This window comes from Tyto alba, unplaced genomic scaffold (assembly GCF_018691265.1).
Source record: "Tyto alba isolate M040663 unplaced genomic scaffold, T.alba_DEE_v4.0 Super-Scaffold_16, whole genome shotgun sequence".
Classification (NCBI taxonomy): Eukaryota; Metazoa; Chordata; class Aves; order Strigiformes; family Tytonidae; genus Tyto; species Tyto alba.
In genome coordinates, this window is record NW_024881278.1 from 22,003,153 (window position 1) to 22,022,891 (window position 19,739).

At 37.1% G+C, this 19,739-nt stretch overlaps 1 protein-coding gene across 7 annotated transcripts in view; it reads left to right on the forward strand.

Moving 5' to 3' along the window:
- Positions 1-19,739, forward strand: part of MTA3 (metastasis associated 1 family member 3) — a 141,787-nt gene that overhangs the window by 14,560 nt on the left and 107,488 nt on the right. For all 7 annotated transcript variants that reach the window (XM_032989299.2, XM_032989297.2, XM_042789615.1 and 4 more), the window contains one exon: positions 9,014-9,140. In XM_032989299.2, coding sequence (XP_032845190.1) covers positions 9,014-9,140 — 127 coding nt within the window. The remainder of the gene's footprint in view (positions 1-9,013; positions 9,141-19,739) is intronic.

Consider the following 19,739-nt stretch of genomic DNA (forward strand, 5'->3'; position numbering starts at 1 on the left):
TGCTGCTGTCCGGAGTGAAATCGTGATGCTGATACTCTCAGTAGGGCCTCAAGGGGCCAAGGACTGAGTTGCCAAGTGTCATACAAGAAACAGGGCTTTGATATATGGACAGCTTTTATATCTGTATTTGCCTTCAGAGGGTCACCAGCTTCATATACTTTTGTAATGCTCTTCTTTTTTTTTTTTTCCTGTTTCTAAATTTTTTCCTAATAAGAGGAAGAAAAGCCAGGATTGGAATACTGAACATTCAGTGTGTATGATTTGAATAAATGATGATTTTTGAAATTTTAGTTGATACTACAACAAGCATGGTATTTCAATGTGTTGTCTGCAAAACAAAGTACTGAGAGTAGAAGAAAATTGATTTACTTGACCCTTACTTCCATTTATTTAAAAAAAAATGATGAAAATAGCATGTATTAAAGATTTGACTAGTCAGTACAATCTGATGTTTATTCTTACACTGCTTTGTTTGTTGTGTTTTTGTTTTTTTTTTTTTTTCTCCCACTGGCATCAGAATTAATAAATTAAATGGTTTTAAAAATTTAAAGTAATACATATATATATATTAATATCTCTCTATACTTTCCTCAGCTAATATGTATAGTTCCTGTTAATTAGAATCTTAAGATCTCTGTACGTGAATCAAGGAAATAATATACCCTGGAAGATAAATCTCCAACATAGCTGAAGATGGAAAAAAATTATCTTTTAACTCTTACACAGAGTGAATGAGGTCCTCTTCATGCTTGTCTCGTCAGGTCTGTCAGCAGAAAAGCTTCCTTGCCATGCTGGCATTGAGCAGGCATTATCTTGGCTAACATTCTTCCCCTTTTAAAATCCTGCACATAGAGTTTTAATGTGTCTTGGTTAAGTTTACTCAAGAACAGGATACGCAACTCCTTTTCTTTCTTTTTTTTCCTACTTCTTCCTGCGAAAAATTAAATAAAATTCAGCCCTTCTGGAAAGAGCTACTGTAAAAGATAAATAATTTGTGTTTTATAGGCAGAATCATATACCATTCTGAGTAGGGGTAGGAGAGTGCTTGTACAATCTGTGCCTTTTTGTCTATGCCAACAAATTTTGAAAATTTGTTTACCTGCTATTGAGGATGTGAATTGTATGTTAGAAACGCAGTTCAGTTCTCTGAAGCTCTGTGGTTATTGTTGTCACACAGTGACAGAAAATGGCTGTGTAGATCTTAAATATGTACTCTGAGTTCTTAGAGAAAATTTAACAGATTTTGGCATTCTTAGTTCTCTACATGATACGTTTATTATTTCTTAAATATTTACACTGCATTTTGTTAAGGAGAAGCAACTATACAGTTTGTTAACTAGCTAGATCAGGCACACCTGTTGCCTATTCTAAAGGAAAGACCGTGTTGTTTTAACAAGTTATTATGAGCAGGAGGTCTGTATGGAAATGGTGAAAACCCAAGTGATGGGAAAAATTGTTAATAGCATCAGACTCGTGAAAATGAAAGATACATATCTCCTTTCTCTCAAAATCAGGTCTAATAATTATACATGTAGGTTACATGGGATTGCTGCAGATAGGTTTTGTATTTCTTGAGCCAGATGGTAGATTTAAAAATAGATTTCTTGTGCAGTGTCAGATTCCCCATGTGCCCGTTTGCTCTGTGGGTGGTCTGCCAGTGTGTATTTGAGGGTAGAACTAAGGGTTTCCACTTTCTTTTCACCACAGGTCTAAAAGTATTTACACTTTGGAAAAATTACTAATTGGCTTCTGATTCAGCTGATGAGCAAGATAAGAGTAATTGGACATTAAAAATATTAATTGTATTGCAGATAGCTGTGTCTGTGGCCCAATTTTGAGTCTGCTGCTTGCTGCTCCTAACAAGCTGCCTAAAGAAACACTGTACAGGACTGTTGCTTCACACATCCAGGTTGCTACAGTTCATACAGGTGTCCACATGACTTTATGTACACGTGACATTTAGAGCCCTGTAACAAGATATTTCCTCATTTGGGAGAGTTGGCATTTGAATAGGTGAGACATAAACCAGGTAAGGGAGAGAGAGGGAAAAAATGTAGTTTAGATTTATGATACAGAATTGCCAGCTCTTTTACAATGTCCTGGATGTCATTTTCATGCTTCTGTGGGACCCTTCTGTTGTGTAGTGTTGTCATAAACCAGTTTGCAGTGCTGAAGAATAGGGTTAAAAAAACTATTGGTCTTACTCTTGCATTTTTTTGTGTCTCATTTAATTTATTAGGATATATTTATTAATGTAGCGCATCATGATTCATACTACTTATGAAGGTAATCCTTCTCTGCCTTCCACCCACGAGCTCCTTGCTCTCAGAAATTCCAAAACCAGTTATCCAAAAGACCTATCCATCAAGTTTTGGAAGGTGGACTTTTCTGGTAATGAAAACTGTGATAGTTTTAATTAAATATTTTTTTCTACAGGCCTATGATAAACATGAGACAGTTACCCAGTTGCTTATAACTGACTGTTGTCCTGGGAATAGTTGTTATTGTAACATGCTACTTGGAAGTACTCAAGAAAACCTTTTACATGATTTTAGAAATAAGTTTTATTGTTGGGGAGTAGGTGTGGCGTATTAGTTCTTAATGGTTGTACAGTGTGATTATTTCTTTGTTTTGTGACCTCCTTTAGAAAAATAATGATAAGGTGTACTGTGGGAGGATCACCTGGATAATTGTGTAAGAAAACTGGGTAACCCCTTAGTGGCCGTGTGTGTATCTGTGCTATCCAGTAGGAATTAAAAGTACACCTGTTCTCTGTGAACACAACTGATCAGTCTTTTTTCTTCTACCTGCAGAATTGCTCAGATTCACACTTTAGATAGTAACATGCTGAATGACTCATAATCCATGCAAATTGTGCTTTAGATTTCTAATCCTATCTTGACAGTAACAGCAAATATCAAATTGATGTTATATATTCTAACAGCCATCTGAACATTGTACTAACAGACGTGGTGTAAGTAAAGTGAATTAATTCAGCTTTGGTAAACACTTTCTCAGTCAAATTGACAGTATAACCATGCACAGTCTGGCTCACAAAGTTGATTAAACTGCTTTAGTACAGCACTGCGGGGTTAAATACCACAACTGAGTTCGTACAATACATGTGGCAAGAAGCCTCAGGAAGATGAGCAAGTTGGCTAAATGATCACCTAAGAGTTCTTCATTCCCAGTCTGAATAGAGTTCTTCAGATGATTAGACTTAATGTTTATCTTTTATACCTAATTTGGCAGTAAATAGATTTACTCCATCTCCTCAAAATCTGTACTTACAGTTCTTACTGCTGTAACATTTAACTGCCAAATGCGCACTTGATGTTTTTGCCAGAACCAGCTAAGCTTAAAAGAGACTTACGCACAGCCGTCTTTCCTTTGATGTGTGTGGTAAACTTGCTGCTGTTCAGCATTCTCAGCTTTTTATCTGTAGATTTCAAAATATGTTGGTGATACCTACAAGGTATATAGTTTTTGCGCTGAGTATAGAAGTAAAAGATATACAGGAAAGGAAAAATGTTTAGAAACTGTTCTGAAAGTAAGGCTTAGTGGCATTCTTTGAACTGAAATTTACACTGATCTGATATAATTTTAAAGGTAGCTTAACAAACTTGGTGAAACTACTGTAACTCCACAAATTGTAGTAGTGATTTAATTCTCTCCATCTAAGCTTGCATAAGCCGGATGCAGCTAAGCTGAGATATGGTTTCAAAATTGGAAGTAATTAAGTTTAAGAAGTAGGAAGTTAACGCGCCTCAGTTTTTGGTTACACTGCTGATTTAATTTAGCATCGGTCTATGCTGCTGTTGAAAGGAGTGGTTTGGGTTTTTCCCATCATGTCTTCGCACTGTAAATGTTATTCTTGCTTTTTTTCTTTTGTCTCAGCACTAGCATTTTTGGGAGGCACACCATGCCAAGGAATTGGAATTTCTCTGGATTTAGGGACAACTAGGTGAATAAAAAACTAATTATATGGTCTGAGTCAAATGGTGGTGTTTAAGGATTCATAGTGTGTGCGGAATCCCACAGGGTTCTGTAGGGGGACCTGGCTTCATCCGTGACTGGAGCAGGCAATGTGGTGCCTTCTCATCATGTTCTCAGGTGACACCACACTGGGGGGGGGTGACCAGATGATATGCTTGAGGGAAGAGCTGGTAGCCAGGGATTCTTAGAAAGCAGGAGGCATGGTCTGTTGAGAACCTGAAGGTATTCAGCAGGGGCAAATGCCAAGTCTTGGACCTGGGAAGGAAGAGCCCCTGGCAGGGATACAGGCTGAGGACAGAGGGGCTTGGGGGAGCAGCTTTGCAGGAAAGGCCCTGGGGGTGCTGGCAGACAGCAACTCACTGACAGCAAAGTTGGCCAACAGCATCCTGGACTGTATCACCAGGCACATAGCCAGTAGATCCAGGCAAGTGATTATCCTCCCTGATTATTCAGCACTTGTTACATCATGTTTAGGTACTGCATCCAGTTTTAGGCCCCTGATACAGGAAAGTTAGTGATAAATTGGAGCAAATTCAACAGAAGTCACCATGATGGGCACTTGATATAAGGAAAAACGTTTTCACTGTGATTGGGTTGCTGGAGAAGTTTTGTGGTTTCTGTCCTTGGAGGTTTGCAAGACCCAACTGAATAAAATGCTGAGTAACATTGGCTGAACTCACAGCTGAGCCTGGCTTGAGGAGAAGTTTGTACCAGAGACCTCCAGAGGTCCCTTCCAGCCTGAATGACTCTGTGTTTCCATGGTTTTGTGACCTAGCCAACCTCTAGCTGAAAATAACTTTGTCAGCAGTTTAGTACTAGTCAAGAGAGGGAGAAGTTTCTTCTTCCTTTTAAAACTGCAGGTTTAGTCCTCCCTCAAGGTAGCCTTCAGTGTTTAAACTAATCTCACTTATTGTTGCTGTAGACAAGGGGAGCACGTGGTGGGTTATTTTGATTTAGTTAAGGAAGAGTAATATGTTAGAGGAATGTAACCTGTTTGCTAACTTGTGGTTTCTAGAGTGGTTTGAGTTGCATTTAAATCTTTAAGTGTCTTTCAGGATTTTTTTTTTTTAAGTTATTTTTAAACCATTTTATATTAAATGGGAATATTGTGTTTCTAGAGACTTGCTCTCAGTTTATTTTGATTTTAGTTGTAAAAACAAGCAGTTCTTCCTAGTGGCAAGCTTGAGTCATCACATTACTTAACTAAACAAAGACACTGCATGCAAAGTTTGGGTGGCATGGACAATTGTCTCTTCTCAGACTCACTAACACCACCATTTTCCAACAGTGAATCCCGTGAATTAAATGGAAGAGGAAGAAAAAAAAAAAACAGAGTTCATTATGTTTTTAAAAGTAGTAATGCTTATGTAGAATGAGTTTCTTCCCAGTATGCATTGCTTGATTGAGTCAGTTAACCCTTATTTACATCAGAGGCAGAAAGGGAAAGGGAAGTCTGCAGCACTGCTACTGAAAGTATCAACAGATTGTTCTGGTTTTCAGGAGCAGATTAAGTATTTACAATTGCTGATTAGAAAGCTCATGTATAATAGACGCAAAGCTTTAAAACATCACTGGAGATGCCTGCTTTTGCTTTCCAGGATTTTTCCTTTAAATAATGAAATATTTCTTGTAAACCAGGAAAAGTACTACAAAACAGCATTATCTTAAATTTCACCCAAGGCCTAAAAGGGATTGTGTCATTTTCAAAGACTGATTGTATTCATCTTTGTAGTCATACCTAAGACTTTCATATTGCTTTTAGGCTGAACAATTTTAAATATAATTTTGTTTTCTCTCTAATCATGGAACAATGAGGCCTGTATATGTAATCTCTATATTACTCCATTAAAATACTTGCTCATGCTGAGCCATTGCTTTATTTCTCTTCCTGAGTGATGAAAATTTGCTTAGCTTAGTGCTACTTTATGATTTCCTGTAGGTACTTTCCATTTCAATCCTTTTGACAGGAATAATCTTTCCTTGGATGGCAAATTAAATTTCACAAATGCTGCAAATGTGAGTCAAGAAAGTGAAGAGATCTCTAAAGGTACTGGAAGTTCATCACCATTTTTCTTCTAATAGGTGTTAAGGCCTGATCTGTGCAAAAACCTGTTTCGAAAGCAGCTGTTTAAAGGTTTGTTCAGATGCAGAATTCTTCGTCTTGCCATTAAGCAAATTGGTTTTGTATTTGTATTTACCATCAAGCAAATTTATTTTCCTCACTTCTTTATGCTAGCCAGTGTTTCCTTCCCTGGTACAGGTTTGCGTTATTGCTGAGGCAAACTATTACTTGTTTTACTAAATTGTAATCCTACTGTTAGCATTACTTTTATTTTATAATGCTGAAGAAGAAAATTGTAAAATTATCCCGGTGATAAATTATATAGTGTTAAGAGCAGAACTGTTCTTTGTCTGGCCTTAGTTTGTTCTACTTACTACTGAGCTTGTCAGATAATCATGACTAAAATATGTATATTTTATTTCTAAAAATACAGCAGAATAAGTTACCTTGTTTCATGTTTAGGTTTGGAGTGTTTAAGTGTGTTTGAGATGTGCGTAAGAGACATTTAATTTCAGCTTTGGGCTCTTGGATCAACACTTTCTTGTTTTATGTAAGATTAGTACAATAAATATGTGATTAAAGTTTTGGGGTCTTTTAAAATTATTTTTTAATTTAATTTCTTGCTCCTAGGGAGCTGTTAAGATACTTGAGCATAGGTGCCTAAAGCCATTTTAAACTCCCTGGAAGATCATCTTTGGCTCTGTGCAGCCACCTAAAAATGGCACATACTTGCCTGTGTTTTGTGCCGTATCTGCAGTGAGATGTTTTGGATATGTCAATATAAAATGGTCCCAGACAACTGTGTTTGGATGCTTAAATTGCTTTATAATAGGCTGCTTTTTGTCAGCTTCTATCAGATGGTTATAACACAAGATTACCTTGCTTTGATATTTTTCAGGAAAGAGAGAGGAGATAAATAGCCAACAGAGAATTTTGGACCTGTAGAATACTACAAGCAGTACATTTATTTAAAAAAAAAAACAAAACAAAACAAAAACCCAACAAACCAATAAAGCAAGCGCTGACATGTCTTGGTATTTTAAGAAGAAATATTAATGATTGAACTTTGAAATACAAGTGTAGCTTTTAATGATCACTTACTGTAATAAACAGTCGTAGCTATTAATTGCTTGAAACAGAAACCTTTCAACATTAATTTCTATTTTTTTTTCTGTAATAACTTGCTTAATTAAGAAAATGCTTTGCGTTTGCACAGATTTTTTTAAGCTTTATTCATTGTTACTATTATAGATGCCAGAATAATTCTGAACTGAGTTGTGGTCTGACTTGAACCTGTATATGTCAGGTGAGGCTGTGAGGAGGTGAGACTAGGGAGTCTTGTTTTCTTTTTTTTTTTTTTTTTTTTTTTTGTTTGTTTGTTTTGTTTTGTTTTTGTTTGTTTGTTTGTTTTTTTGTTATTCTATCTCCCCACAAAGCATGTCATAACGAGGAAGGTAACTGGGGGGTGTGTGGTGGTGGGGTGTGGTGGTGGGAAGGAGTGTCTACTGCAAGATAGACATACAAGTGGATGGAATTGTGCTTGAAGCTGGTTATATTGGAGTGTATTGTTTTATCACTTTTGTGGAAAGAACTATTAAAAGTGGAGTGAGCTCCACACTGGCATGATTTAAAAAAATAAAATAATAAAGTATTGCACTTGGAGAGAACTGTGGTTGCCATGAGGATGCAGGCAGGCTTCATTTTGAGGTGGTGTCTGTAGGTTGTTTGTAAAAATGGTTATTGCTGAAGGAGCAGATGAGGTGATCTGTTATAGATAGTTATGTGAAATACTACCTAATGCTGAGGTTTTGTTGTTTAATTTCTGAGACATATTTTATGAAGTACTCTTGGTTTTGCAGCCGATGGATAATTTAGCAGGTAGAAAAATGCCAAACCCCAGATAAGTTTTTAAAGTGTCTGTATTTTTACATACAGTATTCATGGAGACTTTTTGTCCTTTCTGGGGAGCTAGAGGAAGTATAGATACAAGTTCTACTTGTCCCAGGCATCCCCTAGGAAGGCAGGTTTTGGCCTTGAAGATCCTAGGGTAACCATTTTGGAGAGCCTGTCATTGAATGACATGTTAGCAACCACTGTGAACATTGGAATATTGCTCCTTAATTCTGTATGTGATGCTTTCTAGTATCTGCTTTTATTTCTTCCTTTATTTTCCCAGTTTACAGTTGGTTTAAATTGTTAAAAGGGAATTACTTTCTTGGTCTTACCATATATGAGGTAATACTAGGGAATTTCAGATTAGACTAACTGTAAAAGACAGTTTTCAACTGAAAATATCCTTCAAAAAGAACTGTATAATTTACAGTTTGCTGTTATAGATGCTGTGTTCTAGATTAAATAGTGCTGTCTTGCTTAAAATAGAAATAATTTTAAATCTTATTTAAATATGAAAATAAACTGTTTGATGTCAGTTAATAGTAAGGTTGACATAATGGAAGGCAGTAGGCTTTTTCGGTTTTCTTAGACTGCGATTTGGCAGTCTTAGACTGCGACTGTGTTTAGTAAGTTTCTCTTCATAGAAGGTATGCTTTCCCCTAAGACTTCTGTAAAAGTTTTAGTAATACCAATATTGGCAACATAAAATCTAAACCAGAACTGGTCAGCAAGCAAAAGGTACTGCTGGAGGAAAAACAGATGAAAGAAGATGAAAACAGAATGAGTAATGTTGTCAGGATTGTTCTTACGGCTGTGTGAAAGACATCAATGCGTAGTACCGTAGGAGAGGTGCATGATTTTTCTGAAGAGTTCAAGTAGAAGGTATAGAATTGAAAATACTTAATATTCTGTGAAGTTACATAAACTGTGGTCTTGTTAAACTCATCCTTTCTTTTAAATACTAAGGGAGGTTACTAAGGGGTGGGGGAAATGTCAAGTGAAATGCCTGCAATGGTGTTATGCAACGGAGTTAATTTCGACCTACGCTCTGCTTCTCTGCAGAAGAAGTTGAAGAAGAGTCTGAAACTACAATTGAGGTTGATTTGACTGATAAACAGAAACATCAGTTGAAGCACAGAGAGCTCTTCCTTTCTCGCCAGTATGAGTCCCTTCCGGCAACGCATATCAGGTAAGAAAAAGTAAATACCATTTATCTGTGTATTCTGCCCATGCCCACCTGCTTGAACACTACAGCCTTTGTCTTGCAACAGGATGTGATTGATCACAGCTGAGTTGTGCCAGGTTGTTCCACAAGCTGCTTTGGAACTGCCTTTTGGTTTTCCTTCTGTTACTTCATGTTTGAGCCTTGGAAGGGACAAGAGTCTCAGAGCTCTGGCTTGCCAGTTGGAGCATCAGTTGATAATGTGGTATAAAGTCAGTCTGTTCCTACTTTGGAAGAGTTGTGTTTTTAATTATTCTTCTGCTGACTGGAGGAACTTTGACTGTTTTGTCTGGCCAGGGAAACCACAGATGGGCTTGGAAAGTAGGCAGTGCCTCAGTGGTCAGATCTGCAATTTAGGGCTGCATGCATTTAAAAATAAAATTACCCAACTTATTTCAGTAAATGTGAAGAAGTCATGATTGAGTTTGGCTAAATGTTGCAAAACCATTTCAAATATTGTTTTAAATTGCCCTAATGCTAATGTAGGAAGAGGCTTGCTATAGCCCAAAAAAGGGTTTGTTGATTTCTTTCTGTAAATGATGCAAGTGCTCAGGTCATCTCCTATTTAGCAGTCAAGCAGATTCTTTTTGTGTTGGGGTGGGGCAGGAATGATGTACCTAGAAATGAAAAAGAAAGAGCACAGTGGTGAGGGGAGTGTAGTAAGTGTAAAACAAGGTCTCATACATTCCATTCTGAAGGAATTCTAGTTTTCTCATTACATCCGGCTCCCCTAAGCCATTTCAGACCTTAAATGACTAGAGGCGACCAAAAAAAAAAAGTGTAGATGCTCCAATAGGGGAAACACTTCATATGTACCTGTGTATTTTCTCTCTCATTGGCAAACGTGTGGCTTATCTTTCTCATGGCCAACACAAAAACTGGAAGTTGAAAATTTTTGTATTAATTTCTTGTGCTTGATTTAGCTACTTGTTCTCTGACTTTGAAAAAGTCATTTAACTGTCAAATCTCTGCTTCTCCAACTACAGGATAGAGATAATAATCCTGCACAGTTTCTTTTATTTTGACATTTAGATACTGAAATAGAGCGTTCTCTTCATAGAGGGAAGATTGCATAGAAGTACTGTAAATGTCTTCTCACCTCACAATTCAGGGAGCAAATACAATAGACGTTCTCCAGTACATCACAAAGAAGCCAGAAAAACACGTGAATTCATAGTACATGCAGCACTGCACAGCACGCAATGACTTGCATCTACTTTTCAGAACAGATGAATGCTGTAGGGCTATGCTGTCATGTGTTACTAAGGCCGTTACCAGACGAATTCTGGAACAAGCTTTATGTAGTCTAACGACATTTTAACAATCTTACCTCTATTATAAAGAGAAACAAGGAAGACAACAAATGGGAAAATATTCCTTATTTAGCTTTTTAACTTACTAATGTTCAGATTTTGTGATTCTCAGTAGTTTTCATAACTAGTATTAATTAGCTTATCCTGTAAAAAGGATAGAAATGTTGTGAATGTGGTACTCCTCCAACTTTTTCCTGTCAGTACTCTAGAATATCCCAAGAATGGGGAGTTCACAGCCTCTTTGGGTGTCTGTTTCAGTGTTTGACCACCATTGTTGTGAAAGTTTTTTTCCCAGCATCTAATTGGGGTTTCCCCTGTTGAAACTGTCCACTGCCTCTTGTCCTATCATTGTGCTTCTCTGAAAGGAGCCTGACTCCATCTTACGTATCTTTTCATTATGTAATTGAAGACAGCAGTAGGATTTCTCCCTTTAATTGTCATACATTAAGCGTGAACAAATCCAGTTTAGTATCATCTGCAGACTTGCTGGAAGTGTATCCAGTTAACTTGTTCAGATTCTTAATAAAGATGTTAAACTGTTGGCCCCAGTATTGGCACTTGGGGGATGCCCCCAGTAATCAGCTGCCAGCTGGACTTTGTACCACTCATTACATTTTCAGCCTTGTGATCCAGCTAGGTTTTTTTCCAACCATACTGTCTACTTACCTAGCCTATATGTTGCCAATCTGGTTAAAGGACACTACTGAACACACTGAAGGCCTTGCTAAAGTCAGGGTGGACAATGTTCACTGCTGTCACTGGTCTACCAAGCCAGTCATCTCCATATAGAAAGCTAGCAGACTCTCATGCAATAAAAGTCTGAGTAGTTCTATTCTGTGGGCCTTTGCTCGTACCACCTGCAGTTTTAGACCCTGGATAGGAACAATTGAATTTACAGGAGACAATAAATGGTACAGTGGAATAGAGTGGATGTCCTGGGTTTGAGTGAGTGGTGGGGTTTTTTGGTAGCAAGGCAGGGGGCTACAGGGGTACCCCTGTGAGAAGTTTCTCCAAGCTCCAAGTCAGCTCCACCTCTGCACCAAAACTGAAACAATGGGCTGCACCTCTGTGAAAACGTATTTAAGAAGGGACGTGGTGATGAGCAGTCGGACTTGTGAGGAGGAGTTGCTGCAGCTGCGTGAACACCAAGGTCAGTGGAGGAACGGAGGAAGAAAGGAGGGGGGAGGTGTGCCGGAGCAGAGACCCCCCTGTATCCTGTGGTGAGACGGCAGGGCGGCCCCCCCTGCCACCCATGAAGATCTACGGTGGAACAGACATTGATTTATGGCCTGTGTTTTTCACATGGATGATCAAGGTGCTGTGCCTGAAGAAGGCTGGGGTCTCGTGGGAAAAGGTAGCCGCGCTGCTGTAATTCAGTGCTGGGAGGCTTGCAGCATGCGGGGGTGTCCCATGCTGGAGCAGCTCGGGAAGAGCTGCAGCCATGGGAGGGACTCCAGTTGGAGAGAGTTGGTGTCCCACGACGGAGCAGTGTGGGGAGCGCTGCGGCCTGTGGAAGGGACTCTCATCGGAGGAAGTTTGTGGAGGACTGTCTCCTGTGAGAGGGGGACCACAATGGAGCAGGGGGAAGAAGTTCCAGAAGCTCCCCCCACTGAAGATGGAAGAAGCAGAAGCACTGGCTGTACCTCCCATTCCCTGCCCTTGTGCTGCTGTGGGGAGGAGGTAGAGATATTGGGAGCAGAGCTGAGCCCGGGAAGAAGGGAGGGGTGGGGGGAAGGTGATCTTAAGATGTGGCAATGCTTCTCACTGACCTATTCTATTAAGTGTTGTTAGTGTCTGTAATAAGTGTATGTTCTTTTTTTCTTCCCCTAACGAGTCTGCCTTTTGCTTGTGACTATAATGGGTGATCTGCCCCTTCCAGTCCTATCTCCAATCCCAAGCCTGGCTCATCTGTCCCTTCTCATTGCTGGAAGAGAAGGGGGAGTGAGTGGCTCTGTGGTGTTGGGCTGTTGACCAGGCTCAAACCACGACAGTGGAGAATGACGATCAGTTCTCTCAAGAGTAAGAATACAAAAGCTCAGTTGCTTTGGAAGGAAGAGGAGAAAGCTAAAAGTGATTTTAAGAGAATGGAGGAAGGTGAATCATCTACAGTTGCTTTTGGCAGCTACAGATCTTGAACTTTTACTGACATCTTCAGCCAAGAAGAGAAATGGAGTTTGGTTGCCCTTCTGCTTGTAATTTAAGGGAATAAAATAATTTTACCTGTTGTGGTATATTTTAATTTAATTTTTACTGATACACTTTTACTGTTTTTGTTTCATCTTCTTTTCTTAACTGTATTCTTTTTTATTTTCTCTGCCATTTAGTTTAGAAGACATACAGTTGCCCAACGCCCCCTCCAAACTGCAACGAGATTACTTTTATTCTAATTCACAGTTAGGAATATAGTAATGTCTCCTTTATACACCTGGTGCCACAACTTCATAGTTGAGATGCCTTGCAATTTTTTTAGCAGGTTAGATTTCTTTGATGTGCAAATCTAATTCTGAAGCTTTTTGGTCTGTAACGTTGAGTTTTGAATAATTCTGATGTACTTTGTGTTTGAATTACTGAAATGCAGTTTCATTCCTTATTCTCTTGCTTTTATTTTGCTGTGTACATTATATGTATCTCTCTTGAGATATAATTTGTTTTGTTATAAATATTGGAATTTTATAGAGTTCATCTTGTTTCCTCTTTACATTAGGTGTCACTATGCCATTTTAGTAGCTTTAGGAAGTAGTATAAGTTTTGGCACAAAAAAAAGCACCAGATAGAGAAAAGAATTAGAAGCAGGTAGTGTAGTAGTAATGAGACATGGCAACGCTGGCTTGTGGGCACAGTGTTCCTGCAGTGGGATGTATTTAAGAAGGTAAAACTGCCCAGCTCAGTGCAGCACCATTCTGGAGTGATGGTGTGTGGCACAATACAAGCTGATGTACTAGTTTGGGTCTCAAAAACGAGGCTTGTTACCTTAGTGACTACTTGTGAAGTTTTAAGTGAAACTGTTCCCTCCCCTTTCTGCTCAAAAGTTTAAAGTTAGTAGCACCCCTCTGGTGAATTATCTCCTTCCTTGCAAAACCCTGCATGTTACAGATGCAGTTTTGCCTGTCACTGTAATCCCTCGATGTCCTTGTAACAAAGTTACACTGCCAGCCAGGCTCACTGAATGCTCCACACAATGAGTGCACCCAGAATTTGTGAGGATGGCTCCTCTCAGTAATGCCACTCCCAGAGAGCGGCTGAGTTGAGCCCAAGTGCTGTGTACTTTAACTTGGGTTTTCACAGATTTGAGCAATTACGAAATGTAGCGTTTTGTAGAGGCATGAGAAGGCACAGGGGGGAAAGATTTTTGAAAGTTGTCATAAAGGTGAAATTCTTTGGTAGTGTTGTAAAATTCACTGTAAAACTTAGCACATGATATAAATGGGTCCCTTGTATAAAGATCTGCAAATGGTTAGCTGACTTGGGCTTTACATTTATTTTTCATTCTTAAGGTCTCAAGGGTTAATAGGTGATAAACACATTTAGATTGCTGTAAAAGGTTGAGTTGACTTCTAAGCTCATTTGTAACTGATTTTAAATTTAATACTTCATAAGAGTTCTGTAGAAGAATTTATTTATTCATCAGGATTCATCTTGCCATTTCATTGTCTTTGCTTAGTTCTTGTTTGCCAGCAACTGTGTTTCAGTCTTGGGGTTGTGTTTTTTTGTGGTATTATTATTTATTCTTATTATTTATTCTTATTTATTTTTTTCAAGTGTTTGGAAAGCATACGTAAGCCAAGCATTCTCAGCTGTCATAATAGAAATCAGGTGTGAATCTTTTGGGCTGCTCTATACTGGAGTAGCCCTAATGCCTTTTAAAAACAAACAAACAAAAAGAAATATGAACTCATTTGACTAAAGTCGAAACAGTTTGAGAATGGAGAAGAGTTTCAAAGAGTGGTGGCCATTTGTGAAGGGGAAATAAGATTTCAGTTATATAATTGTTTCGGTTGCTATAATGTTGGCGATTTAGTTGATACAGTTGTGTGGGGTTTGTTAGGTTAAAGAATAAACTACTGGTTTATCAAAATTCCTTCTTAATTACAGCAAGGTGACAAATATTTATCTTGAGTAAATAAAAATTAAATTTGCTAAATTACTTTTGTTCAACAATCTTTCTGGTAAATTATAATTTGAATTGCAAGTTTTTAAGAGTCCTTCCCTAGGACCAAAGAAGAGCTATATGGGATGCTCTTTTACCTGATAGAGGCCACACAATTTTGTGCAGTATCTGTTGATGTGATTCCAACTGCTTGTGCTTGAATTAAATTGTATGTTTCAGTGAGACATCCATGCTTGCATGACAGACTTCCAACTAGTGGATAATTTACTATATTTATAGTTTTACCAATTGGTAATTACATGTGTGTTGTACTGCCCTACTTTTTTTTTTTTTTTTTATATAAGTGCAGGGATTCTGGTCACACAGTATTTACTTTTTTTTTTTGATCCTGCTGGAGACTCTTGTTTTCACTGAATACTTTGTGCTTTTCTCGGATACAATTTCAAGATGCTGAAATTTCTTGCTGACCTCGATTTCTGGACTCAACATGGCTGTGTATGGTTGTTGTGCATTATGTGCATGTTCGTCATTACAGAGATCTTTCAAATAACTGTAATAAATCAACACCTTAATCTTTAATGTGGAGTATTTATTTAAACTGTTGTTGGATGAACTGTTATATTTCTTAGAGGATTATATGTGTTGTTTGACATAAGCAGCAAATTCAAGCTTTCTATATAATTATGGCCTTAATTCAGAAAAACTTCCTGAACTTTGATTCTGACATCTTCATTTTTTTCTAACTTATGAATCCTTCTCATACATACCTTTTATTTAAAGAACAAAAAAACAAAACAAAAAATCCCAAACTATTTTAAGATGTTTTTGGCTTGGTTTATTACTTCCGTTCCCACACAGAAAGGGCTTCATGAGCCTTTTAAAGATTGTAATTGTATGAGATCATTTTATTTAAAAGCTGATTAATCTGAATGGGGTGAAGGTGAGTATTTTTGCAGAATGCCTGGTCATGTGTGACATTAAAGGGCTTTCAAATGATCCGATCACGAGAGGACCTTTTTAATTTTTATTAAGAAGTATTTTCACATGCAGGTATACAAAAAGTGTACTTAATCTTCTGAAGTATCAAGCTATAACTCAGTTCTGAAACTTTTCTCTGTATTAGTTTAATACGTTTTTACTCTTTTTTTTCTCTGTATCTTTTGACATCATTCTGATCAGTAATGTAGTCAAGAACACAGTGTAAATTTTTTTTTTTTTTTTAGAGTTTGGTGTTTTTTGGTTTTGTTTGTTTGAGGTTTTTTTTTTTTTCATTGTTGTGGTTTTATGGTGACTTGTTGTTGTTGTTGTTGTTAGTTTGTTTCATTTTGTTTTGTTTCTTGGGGTATTTTTTTGGTGTGCTTTTTTTTTTTGTTACAGTTTACCCTGGCTCCAGGGTAGACTAAAGAAACTTTGGTTGGTACCACCTTGTAGACATTTTAGAAAAAGTAGCATAAATATGTGCAGTTTATAAAAACGTGTAGTGTTTACAAACTACCTATAAGCATGCAATGCTTTTTCAGTGCCTAATAAATGACTTCGTTTTATCATACAGCTTGCTTTATGCTGTGCTTTCTTCTTCATGATATCATCAGGACTTGCAAATATTGCTACTTCAAACAACTGAGGTCTAGACAAATACTTTTTCCTGAATGTGGGCTTCTTTCATTTAAAACACACCAAATGGTCTGAAGCTCAAGACAGATGGGGCAGGTCATTTTATAAAAGAAGTGTTGCAACTTTTTTATGCATTACTACCTTAAGTAGGTAACTACCTCAGGATTTCTGGTTTTCGCATTCTTGACAAACTAGAAGTTCATGGCATACGGGAGGCGGTGTGTATATGCATTTATATACCTTGTGTGTATGTATATATAAATATATATATATGAGATACAGTAGATAATTTTTAAAAGCTTACTTTGAGCCTTATAAGCCTGATTTATTTTCTGGCACAAATCAGACTGGATAAAGAGTGAAGCTACTTTGCATAGGCATGTGCTTACCTGGTGATTTGGATGGTTAAGAAAGGAATTCTTCCATTCTGGATTGAGTTTATTTAGAGCAAAGGGACGTTTGAAGCAGTTTTGAAGCATGTCTCATTTTTATTTTTTTTTTTAATTTATTTTTACTTTTTCAATAGAATTTGGAGAATTCTTATATGAATTAAGATGAAAATTCAGCCTGGGCCAGAATCTTGATTTCATTTGTGGTCAATTGCCAGTACTAGTAACAGTATAAGAAAAAGTGTATTTACCAGTGGAAGGTTGTCACTGAAATACCTGAAAATCAGTACATATTTCGCTTTAGTGACATAATTACAAAGCAGGAGTCTTTCATATGGTTCAAAGCTTGAAGTTCAGTTGCATGGAGTGATGTGCATTGCTTCTGAATAGAACAACCTTGTAATGCACTTGATGATTTTAAAGGTCTTTTCCAGCCTAAATGATTCTACAAAAAATCATTCCTAACCAGTCTCCTGTGTTTTTATTTAATACATGTGCATTGCTGCTCCTGTGCTAAAAAGTAACAATTTTTTTACTTTTTAACATTTATCCCTAGAAGAAAAATATCAATGACTTGAGTTTCCTACAATAGATTATAGAAAGTATGTATATGCTTGTGCTTTATTTGAGATACCAAAACACATAGTGTTACTGTGCCCAGACCAAGAAAACATTTACCTTTCTCTGTGGCACTCAGTGCATTGTTCTTTCTACTCAGTGTTTTCTTGCAGACCCATATCAGCTACAGAACATGGGATACAGTCAGTAACGTACACTGGAACAATGCTAGTGTAACTCGAGTTTTAAGTGATAATGTGTTAAAGCTTGTTTCAAATGTATGTACGTTCATAGATCCATGCATTTACCTTTTAACATTTTCTACAACTATTAAGGTGAGATCTTCTGGTAAAGTTGCTGAATGCTTTGGCTTTTCATCTAACAACATAGTAGTTTATTTAAATTGTTACTGAATGCAAAGTCTTCTTTAGTTTTGTCTTTCGTAAATTTGTTTCACATTGGGAATGCTTTGTCCTGTTCAGATTGTGACTAGATAACAGTGGTAACAACTATATTAAAGTTGGAACCTTAAGAATATTTGAATGTTAAAAAATTTGAATGTTATCTACAAATTACTTTTATATTGATGTCAGTTGTGCATGATTGCTCCAAGAGACTGCCTTTAAATCTTAACAATTTGGAGAGCTTAAAATCAGCACTCCAGCTCTAATTAAGATTAAAACTGAATTTTTTACTAAAAGCCACATACAGCATAAAAAGCCTGGGCTATCCATATGATCGATGCATATGTTTAGATGTCAGACATTTACTGATTCGTTTAGATGTACATAAATTAATTTGCTGTGCATTCTAGTTTTAATTTTATTTGATCAAGAATGTGTTAATCACGTAATACCAAGTTTATTTATCTAACTTTTGGCCATGGATATGCAACCTTGTGCTCTTTGGGAGATTGATATGTGTTGGGGTGACAGGTTCCAGTAGTACTCACCTACCAAATGGGTGGGTTTTTTTTTTTTTGTTGTTGTTGTGTTTGAAATGGCTTTGTAGATGAGCAGAGCCAATTAAATGCGAATCGATACAATGCAGATCTCTCTTCTGTCAATTCTAGATATTGATTGAATAATTTTAAAGTCAAACTCTAGTTAGGGGTCTGTTGTAGATTTAAATCACTATGATGATGCTTTTATTTTCTTGTTTTTAGTGTTGTGCAATAGCTTGCTCTCCAGTTTTAATATCTCTGCATTCTGAAGAACTTGAAATTTGTTATAAAGACTTTAAGAAGTTTCTGTCAGCATCATTCTGTGCCCCTTAAACTGCTTTTAAGAGTAAAATACACAAGTACTCTTAATATTGGATTCCCATAACTGGGGAATCGATTTCATATAATTAGCAGAAGGTCTTTGGACTCCACAGTTCCTAGTCTGTGGTTTGGTGATCATCATTGCTATTTAGACAGCTTGTAAGGGATTAAGACTTGGCTGACAGTAGTTGTTTGATTGGAAGTCTTTAAAACACTTTGTCATTTAAGACAGTTCAGGAAAAACCTTTTTTATTTAAGGTAGCTCTCTCCTTTACTCAATATCTGTACCTTTTTTTCCCGTTCTTTCCCTTTATGCCGAATATGGGAAAGGTTACTCCTGAGTTCTACTCCTGCACAGAACCTTTCTATCCGTCTTCATTATGCACTTTCTTTTTAGTTTAATCTCTGGTTATCATTGAAGTAACAGCATATGCTAAAATCAAATCAGATTTTCCCCACAAGCATAGTATTTTCTAATGGTCTGTCTTGTTTTATTTTCAGACTGTCTAGCTAGTGACTTACACTTCTGTGTTACAACTCTCTACTGACACACCAACATTTCTTGATGAAGATCAGCAAGAGACAATTGGTATATCTGTACAGAATTACCCAACATCATTCCGCCATATTCAGGAGGGCAATTAATAATTATTAATAGCAGAATTTCAAAGTCTGTGGAGTCATGCCTGCATGTATTATTTTGTTTCTTCAACTTGATATATGTTGGTCATTTGGATGTAAGTTTCGCTGACTTGGTGGGAACCCAGAGCAATGAGTTCTTGCACTGCATCAATCTCACCCCAACTTTATCTATGTTCCAACAGGAAACTTAGATGTCATGGTACCAAATCCATGAGGTTGCTTTTACCACTCCTGTGGTTTGTGCTGGTTAACAGGCGTTAAGTGTTTTGTTTCTTTTGTAATTTTTCTGTAATATTTGTTTCCATGACTCCTGTACGAAGGAATCCTTATTAAAATAAGATTTGTTCTCATGTCTTACTCATCTAGTGAAGACATGAATAAATAGCCTGCAAGAATAGCAGAACAGGAATAGTGGACCTTTCCACTGGTTTAAAGGTGGTGGTTGTGCCAAAACAGACAACCACTTTAAAAGATCAAAACAGTTGCTGTTGATTTCAGTTCGTTTTGGTAGCTTTAAAAGACAAATGTTTGCATCAGTTTTTAAAATTTTGGCAAAGATCTGAAACTATTTTTGATTTTTTTTTTTTTTTTTTAAGAAAAAAAATTAAAGGACAATTACCTAGACAGTACAAATAAGAAGTCTAATTTTCTTTTTTCCCAGATACGTATTAAGTGTAT